Source organism: Zea mays, chromosome 2 (assembly GCF_902167145.1).
Source record: "Zea mays cultivar B73 chromosome 2, Zm-B73-REFERENCE-NAM-5.0, whole genome shotgun sequence".
NCBI lineage: Eukaryota > Viridiplantae > Streptophyta > Magnoliopsida > Poales > Poaceae > Zea > Zea mays.
In genome coordinates, this window is record NC_050097.1 from 21,824,979 (window position 1) to 21,841,165 (window position 16,187).

The 16,187-nt window shown below is 46.4% G+C and overlaps 1 protein-coding gene and 1 pseudogene across 1 annotated transcript; one reads left to right on the plus strand and one right to left on the minus strand.

The window, feature by feature from the left end:
• Positions 1-8,507: 8,507 nt before the first annotated feature.
• LOC109944128 (uncharacterized) lies at positions 8,508-9,487 on the minus strand. The gene is made up of 3 exons (XM_020548796.1): positions 9,052-9,487; positions 8,918-8,985; positions 8,508-8,846 (listed from the first exon to the last, which is right to left on the minus strand). Exons 1-3 carry the CDS (start codon positions 9,233-9,235, stop codon positions 8,508-8,510), a joined length of 591 nt encoding a protein of 196 aa, XP_020404385.1. The 5' UTR covers positions 9,236-9,487.
• A 5,360-nt stretch (positions 9,488-14,847) lies between these two features.
• Positions 14,848-15,803, plus strand: LOC103648470 (DIMBOA UDP-glucosyltransferase BX8-like; annotated as a pseudogene).
• The last annotated feature ends 384 nt before the right edge of the window (positions 15,804-16,187 follow it).

The window sequence follows — 16,187 nt, forward strand, 5'->3', positions numbered from 1 at the left end:
ATATTTATATATCGCCAAGTGGCCATAACAACTATATCAAGCTATATAGTGCTTGGAAATCTGGGAAATTAAATTGAAATACAATGAAACACAAATAAGTTAATTCTCTGCTCTCTCTCTCATGCATAAAGTTTTACCTGAAGTAACCCGAAGATATATAATATAATGCATGAAAGCCTTTTTGGCATAGAAAACATCACAAATTAGGATTTTATTAGTAAGCAAAAAGACGTTACCAAATAATTTAAGACCAGAAATCTCAGTCATACATTACTCAACCAGATGTCAGCACATTGCTCTCTTTGTCGCTGAATGACATGAAGCAAACTATGAGATAAAAAGGACATGTAATCGCTAGCAACACGAAGTTGCGAGTATACTGAGAGGTTATTCTGAGAATTTTTTTCACAATGTTGGTGTGAAAAACCATTGTGTGTTCCTGTCGAACCACTTTACTCGGTCTATCTAGGACCTCTATGCCTGTGTCGCATATATCTCTCGGAATTGTAAATACTTATAGTCACTGAATTGACTCGAGATAGTCCTCTGTCAAGTTTGGTATACACTGTAAGCTAAATGGTAAAGGTCGGTCCTGAATGGACACATATCTGGGGTTTATGTAGCTGAACTATACTGAATTCCACCCTTTGGCATGCTTACCATTATCTACCTCCGATCTACCAGAAGTGAGAAGAGTAGACAAATAACTATGAAATCCCACATCACCACAGAGCTTGAAGCTACATTAGGCATTAATTTGTCCTTGGTTTTTGGTGTTGGAAGAGCCACAATTCTCGACCACAATACTGTCATTGATGGTAATTTGTGACAGAAATATAAAGATCTTATGGAGACCTGTTGTATTCTCCCTAGTCCTGATGACTCCTTCGTATGAGAGTAGTACTATCTGTTGTTGAAGACGGATCCTAGGCAGATACTAGTCTTGTTTTCGTTCTTGCCAAGCAGTTATCATCATTTGTTTCATGAAAAGCTAGTTATATGGTGATTTTTCCCAGATAAAAATGAATTCTTGGCCTTGCCTGTTCTATTCCAAAGCTTCTCTTTTGCCGAACAACGAAGAGATCGAAATAATGCTTTATAGAACAAAATGGTATATAAAATGAGGAGAAATGTTTGCCCTGCTGACAGCATCACAAATTATTAACTATTGTTATAAATTCTCTCTCAAAATTATAATACCTAAAAATGTTGCACAAATTGATACCCAATTTCAGAACAGTATGAGTAATTGGGTAAACCATGGGCAATAATAAAATGAGCTGGACTATACATCTCTGCATATAAAAATCTCTGCTTGGTAGCATTGGCCTGATGCCGTGCACTTTACCACCATTATATACGCACATATTCTCCTATGTGCTTGAAAGCACAATGTAACCAATGAATGTCCTTGTGAGCGCTAGACCCTGATGGTCATTTTACTTGTTGATCTGAAGTCAACTACTAGCTCCAAACGATGAATGGTATGCATGAGCCCCTGAAGGACTCTTCTAGATAACATAGTGTTGCGCATATCAGTCTAAATCTTAATGATTGACTTGTATTTGGTAATAAAAACAATAAGTTTGCAGGATTGTAACCATGAAGCAACTTGTTATTGCGTGTCTTGCTGGAAGTTGAGACTAATCCTTCATGATGAAGGACAAATATGTAGTATTCATGCCACTACATTAATCTAAGTCCAAAGCTCACTGCATAAAACCCCTATCTGTAATGTGCGTAAGATTTCCCAAATAAATCACCACAATAGCATACATTGGCCACAACTAGATGATTGTGATTGGGGATTTTATCTATATGCTTTTTAGAACATCTCGGCATTAGGGGGAGGAATGCCCATATAGTATAATGCCTCAATATTCTATTAAACGCACAAAAGCCAAACTGAATCTGTCGTTCAGTGTGTACTCCTGTGTATATGGAGTTTACCAGAAATCGTTGAGGAGTAACCATATTGGTCTGAATGCTTCTACCTGATGTAGATGTGGATATACCCGGGATTAATATAATATCCACATTTGACTTATTGGCATTTGATCTATTCTCGGGGACGCCTGCGAATATGATCCGTTGGTCTTAGTCAAAGCATATATTCTGATTGCAGATTCACGTGGTCTGTAATAACTCTCCTCCAATGGACTCGCCCTGCTGGTGATTTGCCTCACGAAGAGGTTCATCTTGATGATGAAATTCCTAGCAATGCGCGCAATATCATTGTGCTGGGAATACGGAACAATGAATCTTTTGTTTTGGGAAATGACGAAGATCATTATTAAATGTGGGAGACAAATGTGTCGACACCTATCTTGCCTCTATAGATTGCAAAGGGATCCAAAACAAAGTCCTAGGCATGAGTGCTTGAAGCTCTCTTATCGGGCCATTGATAAATGCAATCGAGGCTGAACCAATAATCGCAAAATAAAAGTCACGAGCTTGAAGTTCGGACATTTATGGGCACTGTTGAAATAATGTGTGGTGAATGCGATGGTTCAAGTGATCTTGTGAGAGATCCATCCCACATATGTGTTGAATAAACACAGTTCCGCTATGCAATATATCTGGCAAATGGCATGAATTAAAATATGTAGTTAATAGGATTCTGATTTCTGAAGATCCGTCATGAGATCCTAGGAGGCCTCATACCTTTGAATTATAAATATGCAACATATAAATCTCGCACCGAATAATACATTCCTGACGAATGAACACTCTCCTATGTAGAGAGAATATCTCCTAGATGAGATTATAGTTCCTTAATGTAACCTTTCCAGAAGAAATAAAGTCTGTGTTAAACACCAAAGTTTGATAATCCCTATAAAGGGATAAAGACCCATACAGACCCGAAAAAGAATAAGATGAGGTACCAAAGGACTTGAAGTTCACCGAATAAGCACATGTGCATTCCATGAGTTTTACTCATGGTAATTTCCACTAGATGTGGAATTATGGTATCCTCTAAAGCCCTGATGGCAGAAACCTATAAGGTTTAGGTGTTACTGGCAAAATATCCCCATTGTGCCAGAATGACAGACTATAACGATGTATCTGATCGATGAAAAATCCCTGATGGATTACGATCTTTGATGGACTTTTGTTAGACCATCATATATGTTGCAAAGGATGAACGCCTAGAGCGATGTGTCATATTTAGAATATGAACTATTGCAACTATATTATCCCCTAAGTCCTATTGAAGGACATGTTTTTTGCTTTGCACAACTATGTATGAATTGTGGTGTAAGATAGAAAATGATAGCACCCCAACCTCATCCATTCTCGTTATTCCAGATGAACAATGAGACATATATCTTGAAGAATATGCTTGCGTTATGAGGGATAATGACTTTGGTAGATGTCATCATCAGGGGGAGCGAATGCTTATATTGATCACAACTGTGAGACAATAAATGTCATATTATATGCCCTGAAGGCGTGAGCTTGATGATCAATATATGAACTTTTATGGAACTTTTTATCAAATATATAGATCCAGTCGATCGAACACCATCAGTCAAAGTGGCTTGTTTATATTGATACGTGCACTTACCTCGTATATCCTAGAAGTGAGTAGAGGTAAAGTTCCTGAAATAGTCCTTGCAAGGATATGCAATCCGTTTGCTAAATATTTATGTGTATATACTTCTAGAAGAAGATGTTTTGCCTTATTGATACGGTTTTGCAAGGATCAGGGGGAGCACATTTCTAAAGTTAGCCCTTGTAGAAGATTCGATATAATCTAGATCCCAAAGGATCGAAACCTGTCCCGATGACAATTGTTGTACTCTTTTTCCCTTGGTGAGTTTTCTTGAAGTTTCTCACAAGAGGTTTTTAATGAGGCAACAAAGTGCAAATGCAATTTGTATCACCATGCACTCTTTCTCCATATTTTTTCCCACTGGGTTTTTCGGAGTTTTAACGAGGCATGTGTTGGTCGCGGTATTCGCCCAAGGGGGAGTGTTAAGTAACCCTAGTTAGGGTTATGTGGGCAAATACCTGCTTTGCCCCTGAGGGGTCTCACATCTCTATATAAGGAACCTGTACACCCTTTCATATGATAGAGATTAGAAAGAGGCCAGAGGCCCAACCCTATATCCAGTGTCTCGTGTGTTACGCTGTTGTGCTTATGTGAAGGGAGACGGGTCTTCTACAGCTTCTTGCGCCTCTACTGCTGATGGGAGGGAAGGGAGTGGATCTGGTGATCCGTGGTGACGTAGTTCTCAATAACAACGACCAATGAGGCGGTGACAATTGCGCTCGTCAGCTCGCTGGCGTTTGACAATGTGAGCCTATTGCCATTCACGCACGACTAGCCCAACTGCGTAGGTGCGAATGTGAAGAGGTCTGCATAGAGCTGCATGGGCACCCCTAGCGCACTAGGCAGTAGATACTAGTAGCACCAATGTGGCCCAACATGGATGGTAGGGCATCCCCACCCGAGTTATTTGAATTTGTAACACTATCGTCGCGCGGCTTCGCCACTTTGTAACTCCGCAGCCGCGCTTCGCCACTTTGGTATTATGGACGAAACACTCGCGCCATTTAGGTACTGTTAATGTCCCGTCATCTGTAATCGTCCGTTTTGTTGCGCTTGTGTACAGCCGTGGACTAAAGTACCCCTACGGCGCAGAGTCTCCTTGCTGACTGCACACTCATCCGCTCTTCAGACTCGCCCGCGCCGCCGGAGACGAGTGCCGGAGAATCTGCGCCGCCGTCTGCAATGTCCGCCATCTGCAACCCGCGTGAGCAAGGAGCTCGTGCCCGCGCCGTTTGAGGAAGGTGCTGGTGCCCGCGCCCCCTTCTGCATCCCGCGCAGCCGTCCTCTGCATCCCGCGCCCTCCTCTGCATCCCGCTGCATGGAGGTAGAAAACTCCGCCTACTCCCCGGATTCAACTCAAGTTTTACCGGTTATGAGCTCGGACGCGCCCCTTCCTTGCCTTCCCACTGGTTCTCCGGTGGAAAGAGTGGATGCACCGATCAGGACCTCGGATTTGTCGGATCCCCTAAATTTTCTTTTTAGGGAGCAACATACAATGGAGGTTTGATTCAATTTACAGTATACAACAATTAATTGTGTTTAGTACCTGCGCCTAGTACTTCATAGGTGTATTATCCTTTGGTTTCAGGTATTAGAAATTGATTGGGGGGCAATACAGATTGATGATAGATGGGAAGAAGAAGGAGAACAACAGACTGCCTCAGAGTCAGTGCTTTATGATCGGTTAGGATTGCTAGCAGAAGATGAACGTGAAACTACTGAAAGGCAAGATGCTTTTACTAGTAGATCGTTTGGTGTCCGCGGTAGCGATGAAATAGATGATGAAACTGCTGCTTTGCCCTGCAATGATTGCATACCACAAGAAAGGGTATTTGTTTGCAACAGATCAAATCCAATAATGAAGATTGGTAGTTTGTACAAGGATATGAAAGAATTCAGGCTGGCTATGAGGCAATATGCGATCAGTAATGAGTTCGAGTTAGGAATTGAGTCAAGCTCACCTTTCAGATATAGAGCTTACTGCAAAGGAGGTGATTGTCCATGGAGAATCAATGCAAGGCTACAGAATGCCGGGTCTCCCACAGTAGTGGTGAGTAATGTTTTATCACATATTTATTGTACTCTCGATAGTGGATGAAATTAGGAAGCTCAGAATGTTTCCTTTCTGTGTGCAGGTTACAGTAATCGTGGATCAGCACACATGCACATCAAGTGGTCGTCGAAAAACAACAACACCCACGAGCTCATGGGTTGCATCCCTAGCACTTCCAATCCTAACGAAGAAACCACATATGGGAGCAAAAGAATTGCAAACTACCTTGCAAGAGCAACACAATTGCACAATTTCTTATGATACAGTGTGGAAAGGTAAAGAGAAGGCCCTTAGAGAGTTGTATGGAACCTGGGAGGATAGCTTCAAGTTACTATTTAGATGGAGAGAAGCTGTTTTGGAGGTTATGCCAGACTCAGTGATTGAGTTTCATGTCGCAGTTGAAGATGGAAAATTATATTTCAGCAGATTCTTTTGTGCTTTTGGCCCTTGTCTTGAAGGTTTTCGTGAAGGTTGCAGGCCCTACTTAAGTGTGGATTCCACAGCTCTTAATGGTCGTTGGAATGGTCACCTCCCCTCAGCTACAAGTGTTGATGGACATAATTGGATGTTTCCAGTGGCATTTGGTTTCTTCGAGTCAGAGACAAAAGACAGTTGGATTTGGTTCATGCAACAACTTCGTAAGGCCATAGGAGACCCTCCAGTTTTAGCTATTTGCTCTGATGCATGCAAAGGCTTGACATCAGCAGTAAACGATGTATTTCCAAATGCTGAAAAAAGAGAATGCTTCCGCCACCTTATGCAAAACTACGTGAAGCACTTTACTGGTTCAGAGCACATGTATCCCGCAGCTAGAGCATATAGGAACACCATATTCGAGCACCACTTCAGTAATGCCAGGGATATACCAGGTGTCAAGCAATGGATTGATGAGTGGCACCCTCTTTTATGGTACAGATGTGGTTTCAACACAGCTATAAAATGTGACTACATAACCAACAACATTGCCGAGGTATTTAACAACTGGATTAAAGACTACAAAGATCTCCCAGTGTGCGAACTTGCAGACAAAATCAGATGTTTGGTTATGGAACTATTTTTTAGAAGGAAAAGGATCGGGGACAAATTGGGAGGTAAAATCCTTCCAATAGTCATCAATTCGTTGAAGGCTAGAACCAGAGGATTGGGTCATTTATCTATACAAAAGGGTGATTATTATCATGCTGAGATCCGTGATAACAACAATATTCATTGCAGACATGTTGTGAAGGCAGAACAGAGATATTGTTCATGTCTCGAATGGCAGCACACGGGAAAACCCTGCCAGCACGGCCTAGTGGTCATTATAGCGCAACAAATGCGAGAAGTTGGAATGGAGCACTTTGTAGATGAATACTTCTCTGTTGACAAATTTAAAAAGGCTTACGCGCGAAGCATTGAAAATGTGGGCGACAAGTCGTTTTGGCCACATGTGGACATAGCCTATGCAGTGAATGCCCCTATTGGTAAGAGGAGCGTTGGTCGGCAAAGGAAGAATCGGATGAAAAGTTGCTTAGAAGGTGGTGCTGCAAAGAAGAAACACTCCGTACCTGTAGAGGAAAAGGAGAAGAAGCTCTTAAGAGGAAAAATTAAATGCCCGAATTGTGGACAACTCGGACATAGGAAGGCCAGCCCAAAATGCCCTCTTAATGGCTCCAAAAAAAGGCAAGCCATATATAATGAATTGCAGCTTCATCTTCCCTATTGTTACTTCATAGTGTTTTTTTTGTGTTTTTCAGGAAACGGAAACCTCGGAAAAATACCACTAAACAATGGTTCCCCAAAAACATGGCTGAATCAGCTGAACCTCATGACAACCCACCAGATGACACCGGAAGAACTGAACCCAGCAGTCAGACACAAGTGATTCTGCAGGAAGAGTTTCAGGCAGTAGATGTTGGGCGATTAACGCCACCAAGGCTATTGTTAGGCGCCAGCACTTCTGTTGGTGATGGTGGCCACTTGACCCCTCCAAGGCACAAAAAGCGAGCAGTAGGCAAGAAGTTGACGCCAAAGAAGAAAAGTGTTTGACAGTACCTATGTGCATGTGGTCAAACTGTGTCTTTCTAATTAAGTGTATGAACTATGTGTGTGAACTTTTTCTGTAATGGTGTCAAACAGCATGTTCTATTGGTCATGGTGTCAAACAGCAATGTTCAAACAGCATGCTATTTGGTCAGTTTGGCGGTGTAAACTGGCCATGGCTGTTGGGTCAGTTTGGACAGCTGAACATGGATGTGTAACCATTGGAGCATGAATGTTTATGTTTCAGCTGTCCAAACTGAATTCTGGTATGTTGTTTCTGTTTCGAATTTGCCATTCAGGAAGAATTGGCACATGAATGTTTCTGTTTCAGCTACACAGCCAGTTTGGTCAGCTTAATTATGTTCAAACATCTCGCATTTTGCCAGTTTGGTCAGCATAATTCTGTTCTACTTTCAACTTAATTCTGTTACAGCTGAATGGCAAATTCGAACAGCTTGACCAAACTGGCAAAAGCAAACTGGCAAACCATTGGAGCTGAATGGCTGTTTGAACATGAATGTTTCTGTCTAACTGAAATAATTCACACATACTAACACAAATACCATGAACAGATAACTGAAATAATTCACACATACTAACACAGATAACACAGCTGAATGGCTGTTTGAACAAATGCGAGATATTACACAGCCACACATACTAACCTCCAAGTTCAGTTACACAGATAACCTCCAAGTTCAGTTAACACATACTAACACAGATACCATGAACAGATAACTCTTACACAGCTAACACAAATAACTCTTACACTGCCACACCACACATACTAACCTTACACTGGTAACACAGATAACTCTTACACAAATAACCTTACACAGCTAACATCCAGTGCCATTCCACACCACACATACTAATCTACTTCATCTGACGATCCACAAGCTCTTCGGAATCCACATCATCCAGTGCCCATTCCCCGCCACCCATATCTTCATCTTCAGCAAAATGGTTATTGAAACATTCAGATAATGGTGGCGAAGGACCAGCTTCAAGATCTTCTAAACGTTGCGCTTCGTCCATCAGTGACTGAGCAAGCTCATACACGCGCCACATTGAGAAGTTCACTGACACATCTTTGGCCGTATCTGGCGAATTCATTATCTCATTTCCGGCCAAATCTTTCAACTCGTTCCCAACTACATGCATCTTTGCAATGGCTATTGCCAGGTCACTACGAACCGTTTCAAATCTGGTTATCTGCGAAACCACATACTATGCAGTTGGAATTGAACTCGGAAATTAATAATACTACTGCAAGGAAACCTTACCGACACTGAACGTGGTTCAGAGCACTGTTTCGCGACAGAAGGGGTCTGCTGCTGGGTGTACCCAGTACCTGATGACAACAGAAGAGTTCAGAGCACTGGTTGTATTGTTGGTAAGTTTGCTGAGTGTTTAGTACCTGATGTGGCCGCGCAGTTCACGCTCGGGGAGGAGTGCTCCTTGGCGCGAACGTACTCGCCTGAAGGCTTGGCAACGATCGACACAGACAGACGACTGAAAGCTGAAGCTACTTCGGCCTCACTGTCCAACTCGACATCGACGTCGACCACCAGGCGTTTCTTCCCCCTCGACGGAGCCGCCATCGGAGGAAGAGCACTATCGGAGGATCGAGCTCGACGGGTAGTGGCGGCGCCGTGGAAGGGGATGAGAGTTAGGTTTTCACCGAGGGGCGCCGTGGTTACAGCGAGGGGCAACGATGACTTTTACCGTAGGTAAGAAAAGGTTACAGAGGCCGGGACATTAACTGTACCAAAATAGCGTGAGGGTTTCGTCCATAATACCGAACTGGCGAAGCACGGCTGCGGAGTTACAAAGTGGCGAAGCCGCGCGACGATAGTGTTACAAATTCAAATAACTCATCCCCACCCCCCACAACTAGAGGCCACCGATATGCAAACTGAGCTACTGGGGCTCTTCAATATACCAAAATTTTGTTTGTTTACCATTTTTGGATCGATTCTGAGATATTTTGTCTATATTTAACTATTTTTCAATGTACCAAAATTTATCGATCGTAATCTGTTTCGGACTTTCCTGTTTTCTAAATTCCGATCGAAAAAAAAATATACGAATGAAAACGATGAGACGGGTTTTTTCCGACCGTTAGTGGTGGTTTGGTGACTAGAGAACCGGAGTAGGAATTCCATTGCTAATCAAAAATCAAACCAGCCTTTACTGACCGTTTTCACCCCTTGCTGAAGAGTCCATGGTAAGGCTTCTTTGTGGTGCTGACCTGTGCAGTCAATGCACGTGTGCTATACTAACTAATATATGGGCCATGAGGCCTACAACGAGTCGGCGGTTTGCCACACGCCGGTGGCCCATGACTCTACTGCATTCTCGGCCCAGCGAGGAGCCAACCGCACGGCTGTTCGCACAGCGGCACACCACTACTCCCGCTGTAGTACCGCCACAAACACGCTTACGCAATGCACGTCAAGAGCTCGTCTGCCACTGCCAGTCGTGTCGGGGGAGTGACTGCGACAGCGTAATGCGGTGTGGCACATCCCGTCGTTCAACGCGGCCATGATAAGCTGTCTGAGAAACGCGGCCATGATTACTCCCTCAGGCCGAAGGGTGAGCTAGCTCTTGGGGGCACGCAGGCAGGCTCCAACAGCATCATGCCAATGAAACGTCGGCGCCGCAGCTTTCCACGGCTCATCAGATTTCATGAGGATGACGTGACCACCGGGCGAGCGGGCGGGCGCCAGACAACACCTGCACAGGGCAATCCGTGCGCTCGAGAGAGCTCGCTCCCGGCGTGCCGGAGAGGGGAGCTAGACGGGCCGGCGTGCGATCGAGTCGGGCGTGGTCAACCGATGGATGCACGGTTTCTCAGTCATCGGCGCTGTCGTGGCAATGATTGATCCCGGCCTGGCCTGGCCAGCGCCATGATGCGGAAGCGCGCGTATATATGATGGCACGCAGAGAGAGAGCTGCGGGCGGCAACCCGGTGGCGGTGGCTGGTATGATATGAGCACAGATGTCAGGCCGGCAGGGCTCTCGCATTCCTCTCCACCCGTTTCAGATTGGCGTTGCCTGATGCACTTATGGTGAGACAGTTGCAGCTCAGCTAGCTAGTTCGCCATCTTCGGTCCGTAATCCATATATATCATCGTGTTCCTGCTTAATTGCAAATCAATCAAGCTACTCCACGTACACGGTACACCCAGCAGCTTTCGCATCCAAAAATGGTTCTCGATCGGCCGGCCGGCCGGCCCGAGTGATATATATAACTGATAAAAGCCTAAAAAGCCTTCACCGTCAGCAAGTTCTTGAGTGCAATAGTTACAGCATTCACCCGTTGCGTTGTCATCAGGTGGTGCTGGCCATCTACTTGGCTCCGCCTGAATGGCCTGCGCGGCTGCGCCCATGATTCTGACGCTGACGGGCGGCGTTGGTGGGGCGTACGCGACCGGCAATCTGGCATGCATGCGCGCGCGCGCGCATGATCTTGTTGATCGGCAGCAGGGCGTTTATTATTTCAGCATGGCTGCTTGCCAATAAGGGCTCCCTTCTAGTGCAGGAATTAATGATGCAACGACGACGCAGCATGATACGGCAATCCCGGGCCCGGCGCTCTCTTTGTCACCCTGGGCCGCCGGGCCGCGGGCGGCTGTGCCACACCATGCGCGCCGCCCGTCGTCTTCGCTTCTACGGCACTGAACCTGGATGGATAATGGATTGTGCGCGGGCGGTAAACACTCACACACGCCCTGCGGACACACAGCGCGCGCATTTACCTTTGTCTCCGTCACGCGCGGTGAAAGTGCTCGATCATGCACGGTAACTTTTTGGCCACACGCCCCCCCTGGCGCCAGTCGCTTTGCTTGCCGGGGGCGCCTAGCCAGAAGCCAGCTGCTGGTCAACCAGCCGCCCATTCCGGCCATCAGAACAAGATCGAAAACTGATATCATATATATCCGGCTTCTCCTTTACTGACAAGGATCGGGATCGATGAGCGACGAAGATCGATCGTTCTCCTCCTCGCTCATCCTGTTTGGTTTGGAACCGTCTCAGTCCAGGTTCAAAGGTTGGTACCGGATGCCTAAACGTGCTGACGTGACTGAAAGGCCAATAGATCGATCGACGAGCGCTAGGGGTTTCGCATCCAGGAACACTTTGAGCCCCCCGCGGTTGCTTTCGGCATTCCGAAAGAATCCACCCCCGGCCGATCGACGGACGATCCAGCAGGCGAAATGCGCCCTCATCCGACCGGCGGCACAGACTAGCTAGTCGGCCAACCGTGGACGCAGATGGAGATGACGACGTATGGTGGCCACGATATCTTGCGGGGGCGAGCGACGGGCGAGGGCGAGATCGGGGCGACAATGATCGGCACCGGCGTGCATGGGTCGTGGGGTGCCTGCCGAAGGCGACAGGACGACACGCGTGAGGGCGGGGGTGTCGTTGGTGGCGCGGGAGAGACGGGCCCGCGGAGGCGGAGCCCCGGTGCATGGTAGGCCCTCCGTCACCTCGACTTCTCGCGCGCGGGGGGTGGGGTGTGTGGCGCTTTTCTTCTTCCTTTTTTCCTCGCTTTGGCGCAGCGGGAGAGAGCGAGGCTGCGGTCTCCGTCTCCCCCCGACGACGGCCGGGGGTGCTGCGGTGGGGGACGGATGAGCAAGGCCACTCGCCCACGTGCCAGCCCGCGCCCATGTCGGACCGGGCCACGTGACGAGATCCCGCGGGATCGGCCCCGGCCATCCTGCTGCTCCTATCCGTGCGTGACCTCGAGGATCCCCGTCGTCGCGGTCGCGCCCTCGTGTCCGGATGGCTCCTTTTATTTTTTTTGCCCCCGCCGCGCGTCGCTGTGTGCGCGCGCGCGCGCCGGAGTGCAGTCTCATGATTGATGCAGCGATCGATGCTTTGTGCAGGGCGAGAGAATCTCCACCACAGGCAGACGGATTGTCGGCTCGGAACGTACTTTTCTGTCAGGAGCGAGGGAGGGTTTTAGTTATTTTTACATCCCTCCCCTTACTTGGGACCCTCTCCTCGTTGCTACCCCTAGTTTTACTCTGTGCTCAGTTTTCCCCTTCGCGATCAAACTGAGGCATCAGTGCCATCCTTCCGTCAACTTCCGTGCCGTTTCCGTCAACCGTTAAAATGTAGAAAAAAAAAAGGCAAAAAAGAAACACAATGGTGGGCCAAGGAATCGAACCCAGCACCACGTGATAACATACAGAACCGAACACCATCAAACTACAAGAACATTACTGACAGATTCAATACAAATATGTTTCATATCTACTAATTTATATGCTTTAAATGCCTTTCCATGCCGAAAATAAATAAATAAATACCAAATGTTGTCAGAAAATAGTGAAACTTGGTATGGAGTCATAATTTGGTACTAGCTACTTGAGATAAATAGATCATGAGGTTATGCAAAAGTGTTAATATAGGTGCTTCACAGATGGACACATCTCTCACTATGTTTCATGACATTCAACTATAACATCATTGCTTGAGCTATATTTCTTACGTTTGTCATTGTCTTTGCTTCAAAAGTGCACCATTAGGTCATCTAACAGTTACAAACTTACTTCATGTAAATATGCCACTTTTTTATTATCTACTAATTTATATGCTTTAAATGCCTTTTCATGCCGAAAATAAATAAATAAATACCAAATATGGTCAGAAAATAGTGAAACTTGGCATGGAGTCATAATTTGGTCCTAGTTGCTTGTGGTAAATAGATCATGAGGTTATGCAAAAGTGTGAAAATAGGTGCTTCACAAATAGACACATATCTCACTATGTTTCATAACATTCAACTATAACATCAGTGCTTGAGCTATATTTCTTACTTTTTTCTTTGTTTTTGCTTCAAAAGTGCACCCTTAGTTCATCTAACGGTTACAAACTTACTTCATGCAAAGATGCCACTTTTTTGATTGTTTACTAATTTATATGCTTTAAATGCCTTTTCAAGCCGAAAATAAATAAATAAATACCAAATGTTGTCAGAAAATAGTGAAACTTGGCATGGAGTCATAATTTGGTACTAGCTGCTTGAGATAAATAGATCATGAGGTTATGCAAAAGTTTCAATATAGGTGCTTCACAAATGGACACATCTCTCACTATGTTTCATGACATTCAACTATAACATCAGTGCTTGAGCTATATTTCTTACGTTTGTCATTGTCTTTGCTTCAAAAGTGCACCATTAGGTCATCTAACAGTTACAAACTTACTTCATGTAAATATGCCACGTTTTTATTATCTACTAATTTATATGCTTTAAATGCCTTTTCATGCCGAAAATAAATAAATAAATACCAAATATGGTCAAAAAATAGTGAAACTTGGCACGGAGTCATAATTTGGTCCTAGTTGCTCGTGGTAAATAGATCATGAGGTTATGCAAAAGTGTAAAAATAGGTGCTTCACAAATGGACACATCTCTCACTATGTTTCATAACATTCAACTATAACATCAGTGATTGAGCTATATTTCTTACTTTTTTCTTTGTTTTTGCTTCAAAAGTGCACCCTTAGTTCATCTAACGGTTACAAACTTACTTCATGCAAAGATGCCACTTTTTTGATTGTTTACTAATTTATATGCTTTAAATGCCTTTTCAAGCCGAAAATAAATAAATAAATACCAAATATGGTCAAAAAATAGTGAAACTTGGCACAGAGTCATAATTTGGTCCTAGTTGCTCGTGGTAAATAGATCATGAGGTTATGCAAAAGTGTAAAAATAGGTGCTTCACAAATGGACACATCTCTCACTATGTTTCATAACATTCAACTATAACATCAGTGATTGAGCTATATTTCTTACTTTTTTCTTTGTTTTTGCTTCAAAAGTGCACCCTTAGTTCATCTAACGGTTACAAACTTACTTCATGCAAAGATGCCACTTTTTTGATTGTTTACTAATTTATATGCTTTAAATGCCTTTTCAAACCGAAAATAAATAAATAAATACCAAATGTTGTCAGAAAATAGTGAAACTTGGCACGGAGTCATAATTTGGTCCTAGTTGCTCGTGGTAAATAGATCATGAGGTTATGCAAAAGTGTAAAAATAGGTGCTTTACAGATGGACACATCTCTCATTATGTTTCATAACATTCAAAGTGTGAAAATAGGTATCTTCTGTAGTTGTAGCAGAAGGTATATAAACTTGGCACGCCTGTAGTTGTAGCTAGCAGATGAGTTTCTTCTGTTGGTTGCGTCACATGGTCACATTTGTGTGCATCGACACACATTCCTTCAAATTCCATCTCTATCTGTTGACCTTGCATTGCAACAACCTCGTTCTGTTTCTGTTGCCGCTCCAGAGCCACATCAGTCCTACGCTCCAGCTCGCCGCGCTGCTCCATGCGCGGGGCCTCGCCGTGACGGTCCTCCACACCGGCTTGAACGCCCCCGACGCCTCGCGCCACCCGGAGCTCACCTTCGTCCTCATCCACGAGTCGTCGTTCCCCGACGAGGTCACGTCCCCCGGCACCGACATCGTCACGCAGCTCCTGGCCCTGAACGTCGCCTGCGAGGCGCCCTTCCGGGAGGCCCTCGCGTCGTACTCCGTGGTGGCCAGGACGTCGCGTGCGCGGTGGTCGACGGGCAGTGCTACTCGGCGCTGCGCGCGGCACACCGGCTGGGCGTCCCGGCGCTCCCGCTGCGGACAGACAGCGCCGCCACGTTCCGCAGCATGCTCGACGGTAGCGACACGGACGCGCTGTGCGGCTTCGTCGGCCACGTCGCCGACGCCGTGCGGGCCTCGGCGTCCGGCGTCGTCATCAACACGTTCGAGAGGATGGAGGCGTCGGAGCTGGCCAAGATCCAGCGCGAGCTGTCCCGTCCGGCGTTCGCGGTGGGGCCTCTGCACTTGCTGTCCCCGGCACCGACGGAGCAGAGCCTGCACGCGCCCGACCGCGGCTGCCTGGCTTGGCTGGACGACCACCCGCTGCGCTCCGTGCTGTACGTGAGCTTAGGAAGTGTGGCCTGCGTCGACCGCGGCGCGTTCGTGGAGATGGCGTGGGGGCTGGCCCGCAGCGGGGTGTCGTTCCTCTGGGTTGGCCGGCCGGGCTTGGTCGGCGGCGTGGCGAGAGCAGGGCCGACGCAAACTGGGCGGGCGGGCGGCCGGAGCTCGAGCAGGGCCTGCTGCGGCGGTCCGGGGCCGGCGGGCGGGTGACCGGAGCTCGAGCAGGGCAGACGGCGGCGGTGTTGGGCCGAACGTCGCGCGGGCGGGCGGAGCTCGAGCAGGGCCGGCAGCGGCGGTGCGGGGCTGAACGTCGGGTGGGCGGGCAGCCGGAGCTCGAGCAGGGCCGACGGCGGTGTTGGGCCGAACAGCGAGGAGCCGACGGTCACGGCGGTCGATGGCTGTTGAGCTTGAGCCTGAGCAGAGAGATTGGGGAATGGGAGAAGATTGGGGGACTTTGTTTTGGTGGGTCCCGAGTGTAAGAAACGGAGATAAACGGAAACGACGTTGGTGGGCATTGTTGAGTAGTTTTTGTGCAGCAAGTGTAGAAATGAGGAAGATGTAAAAGTATGGGTAAAAATGAGTAGTGTGTCCAAA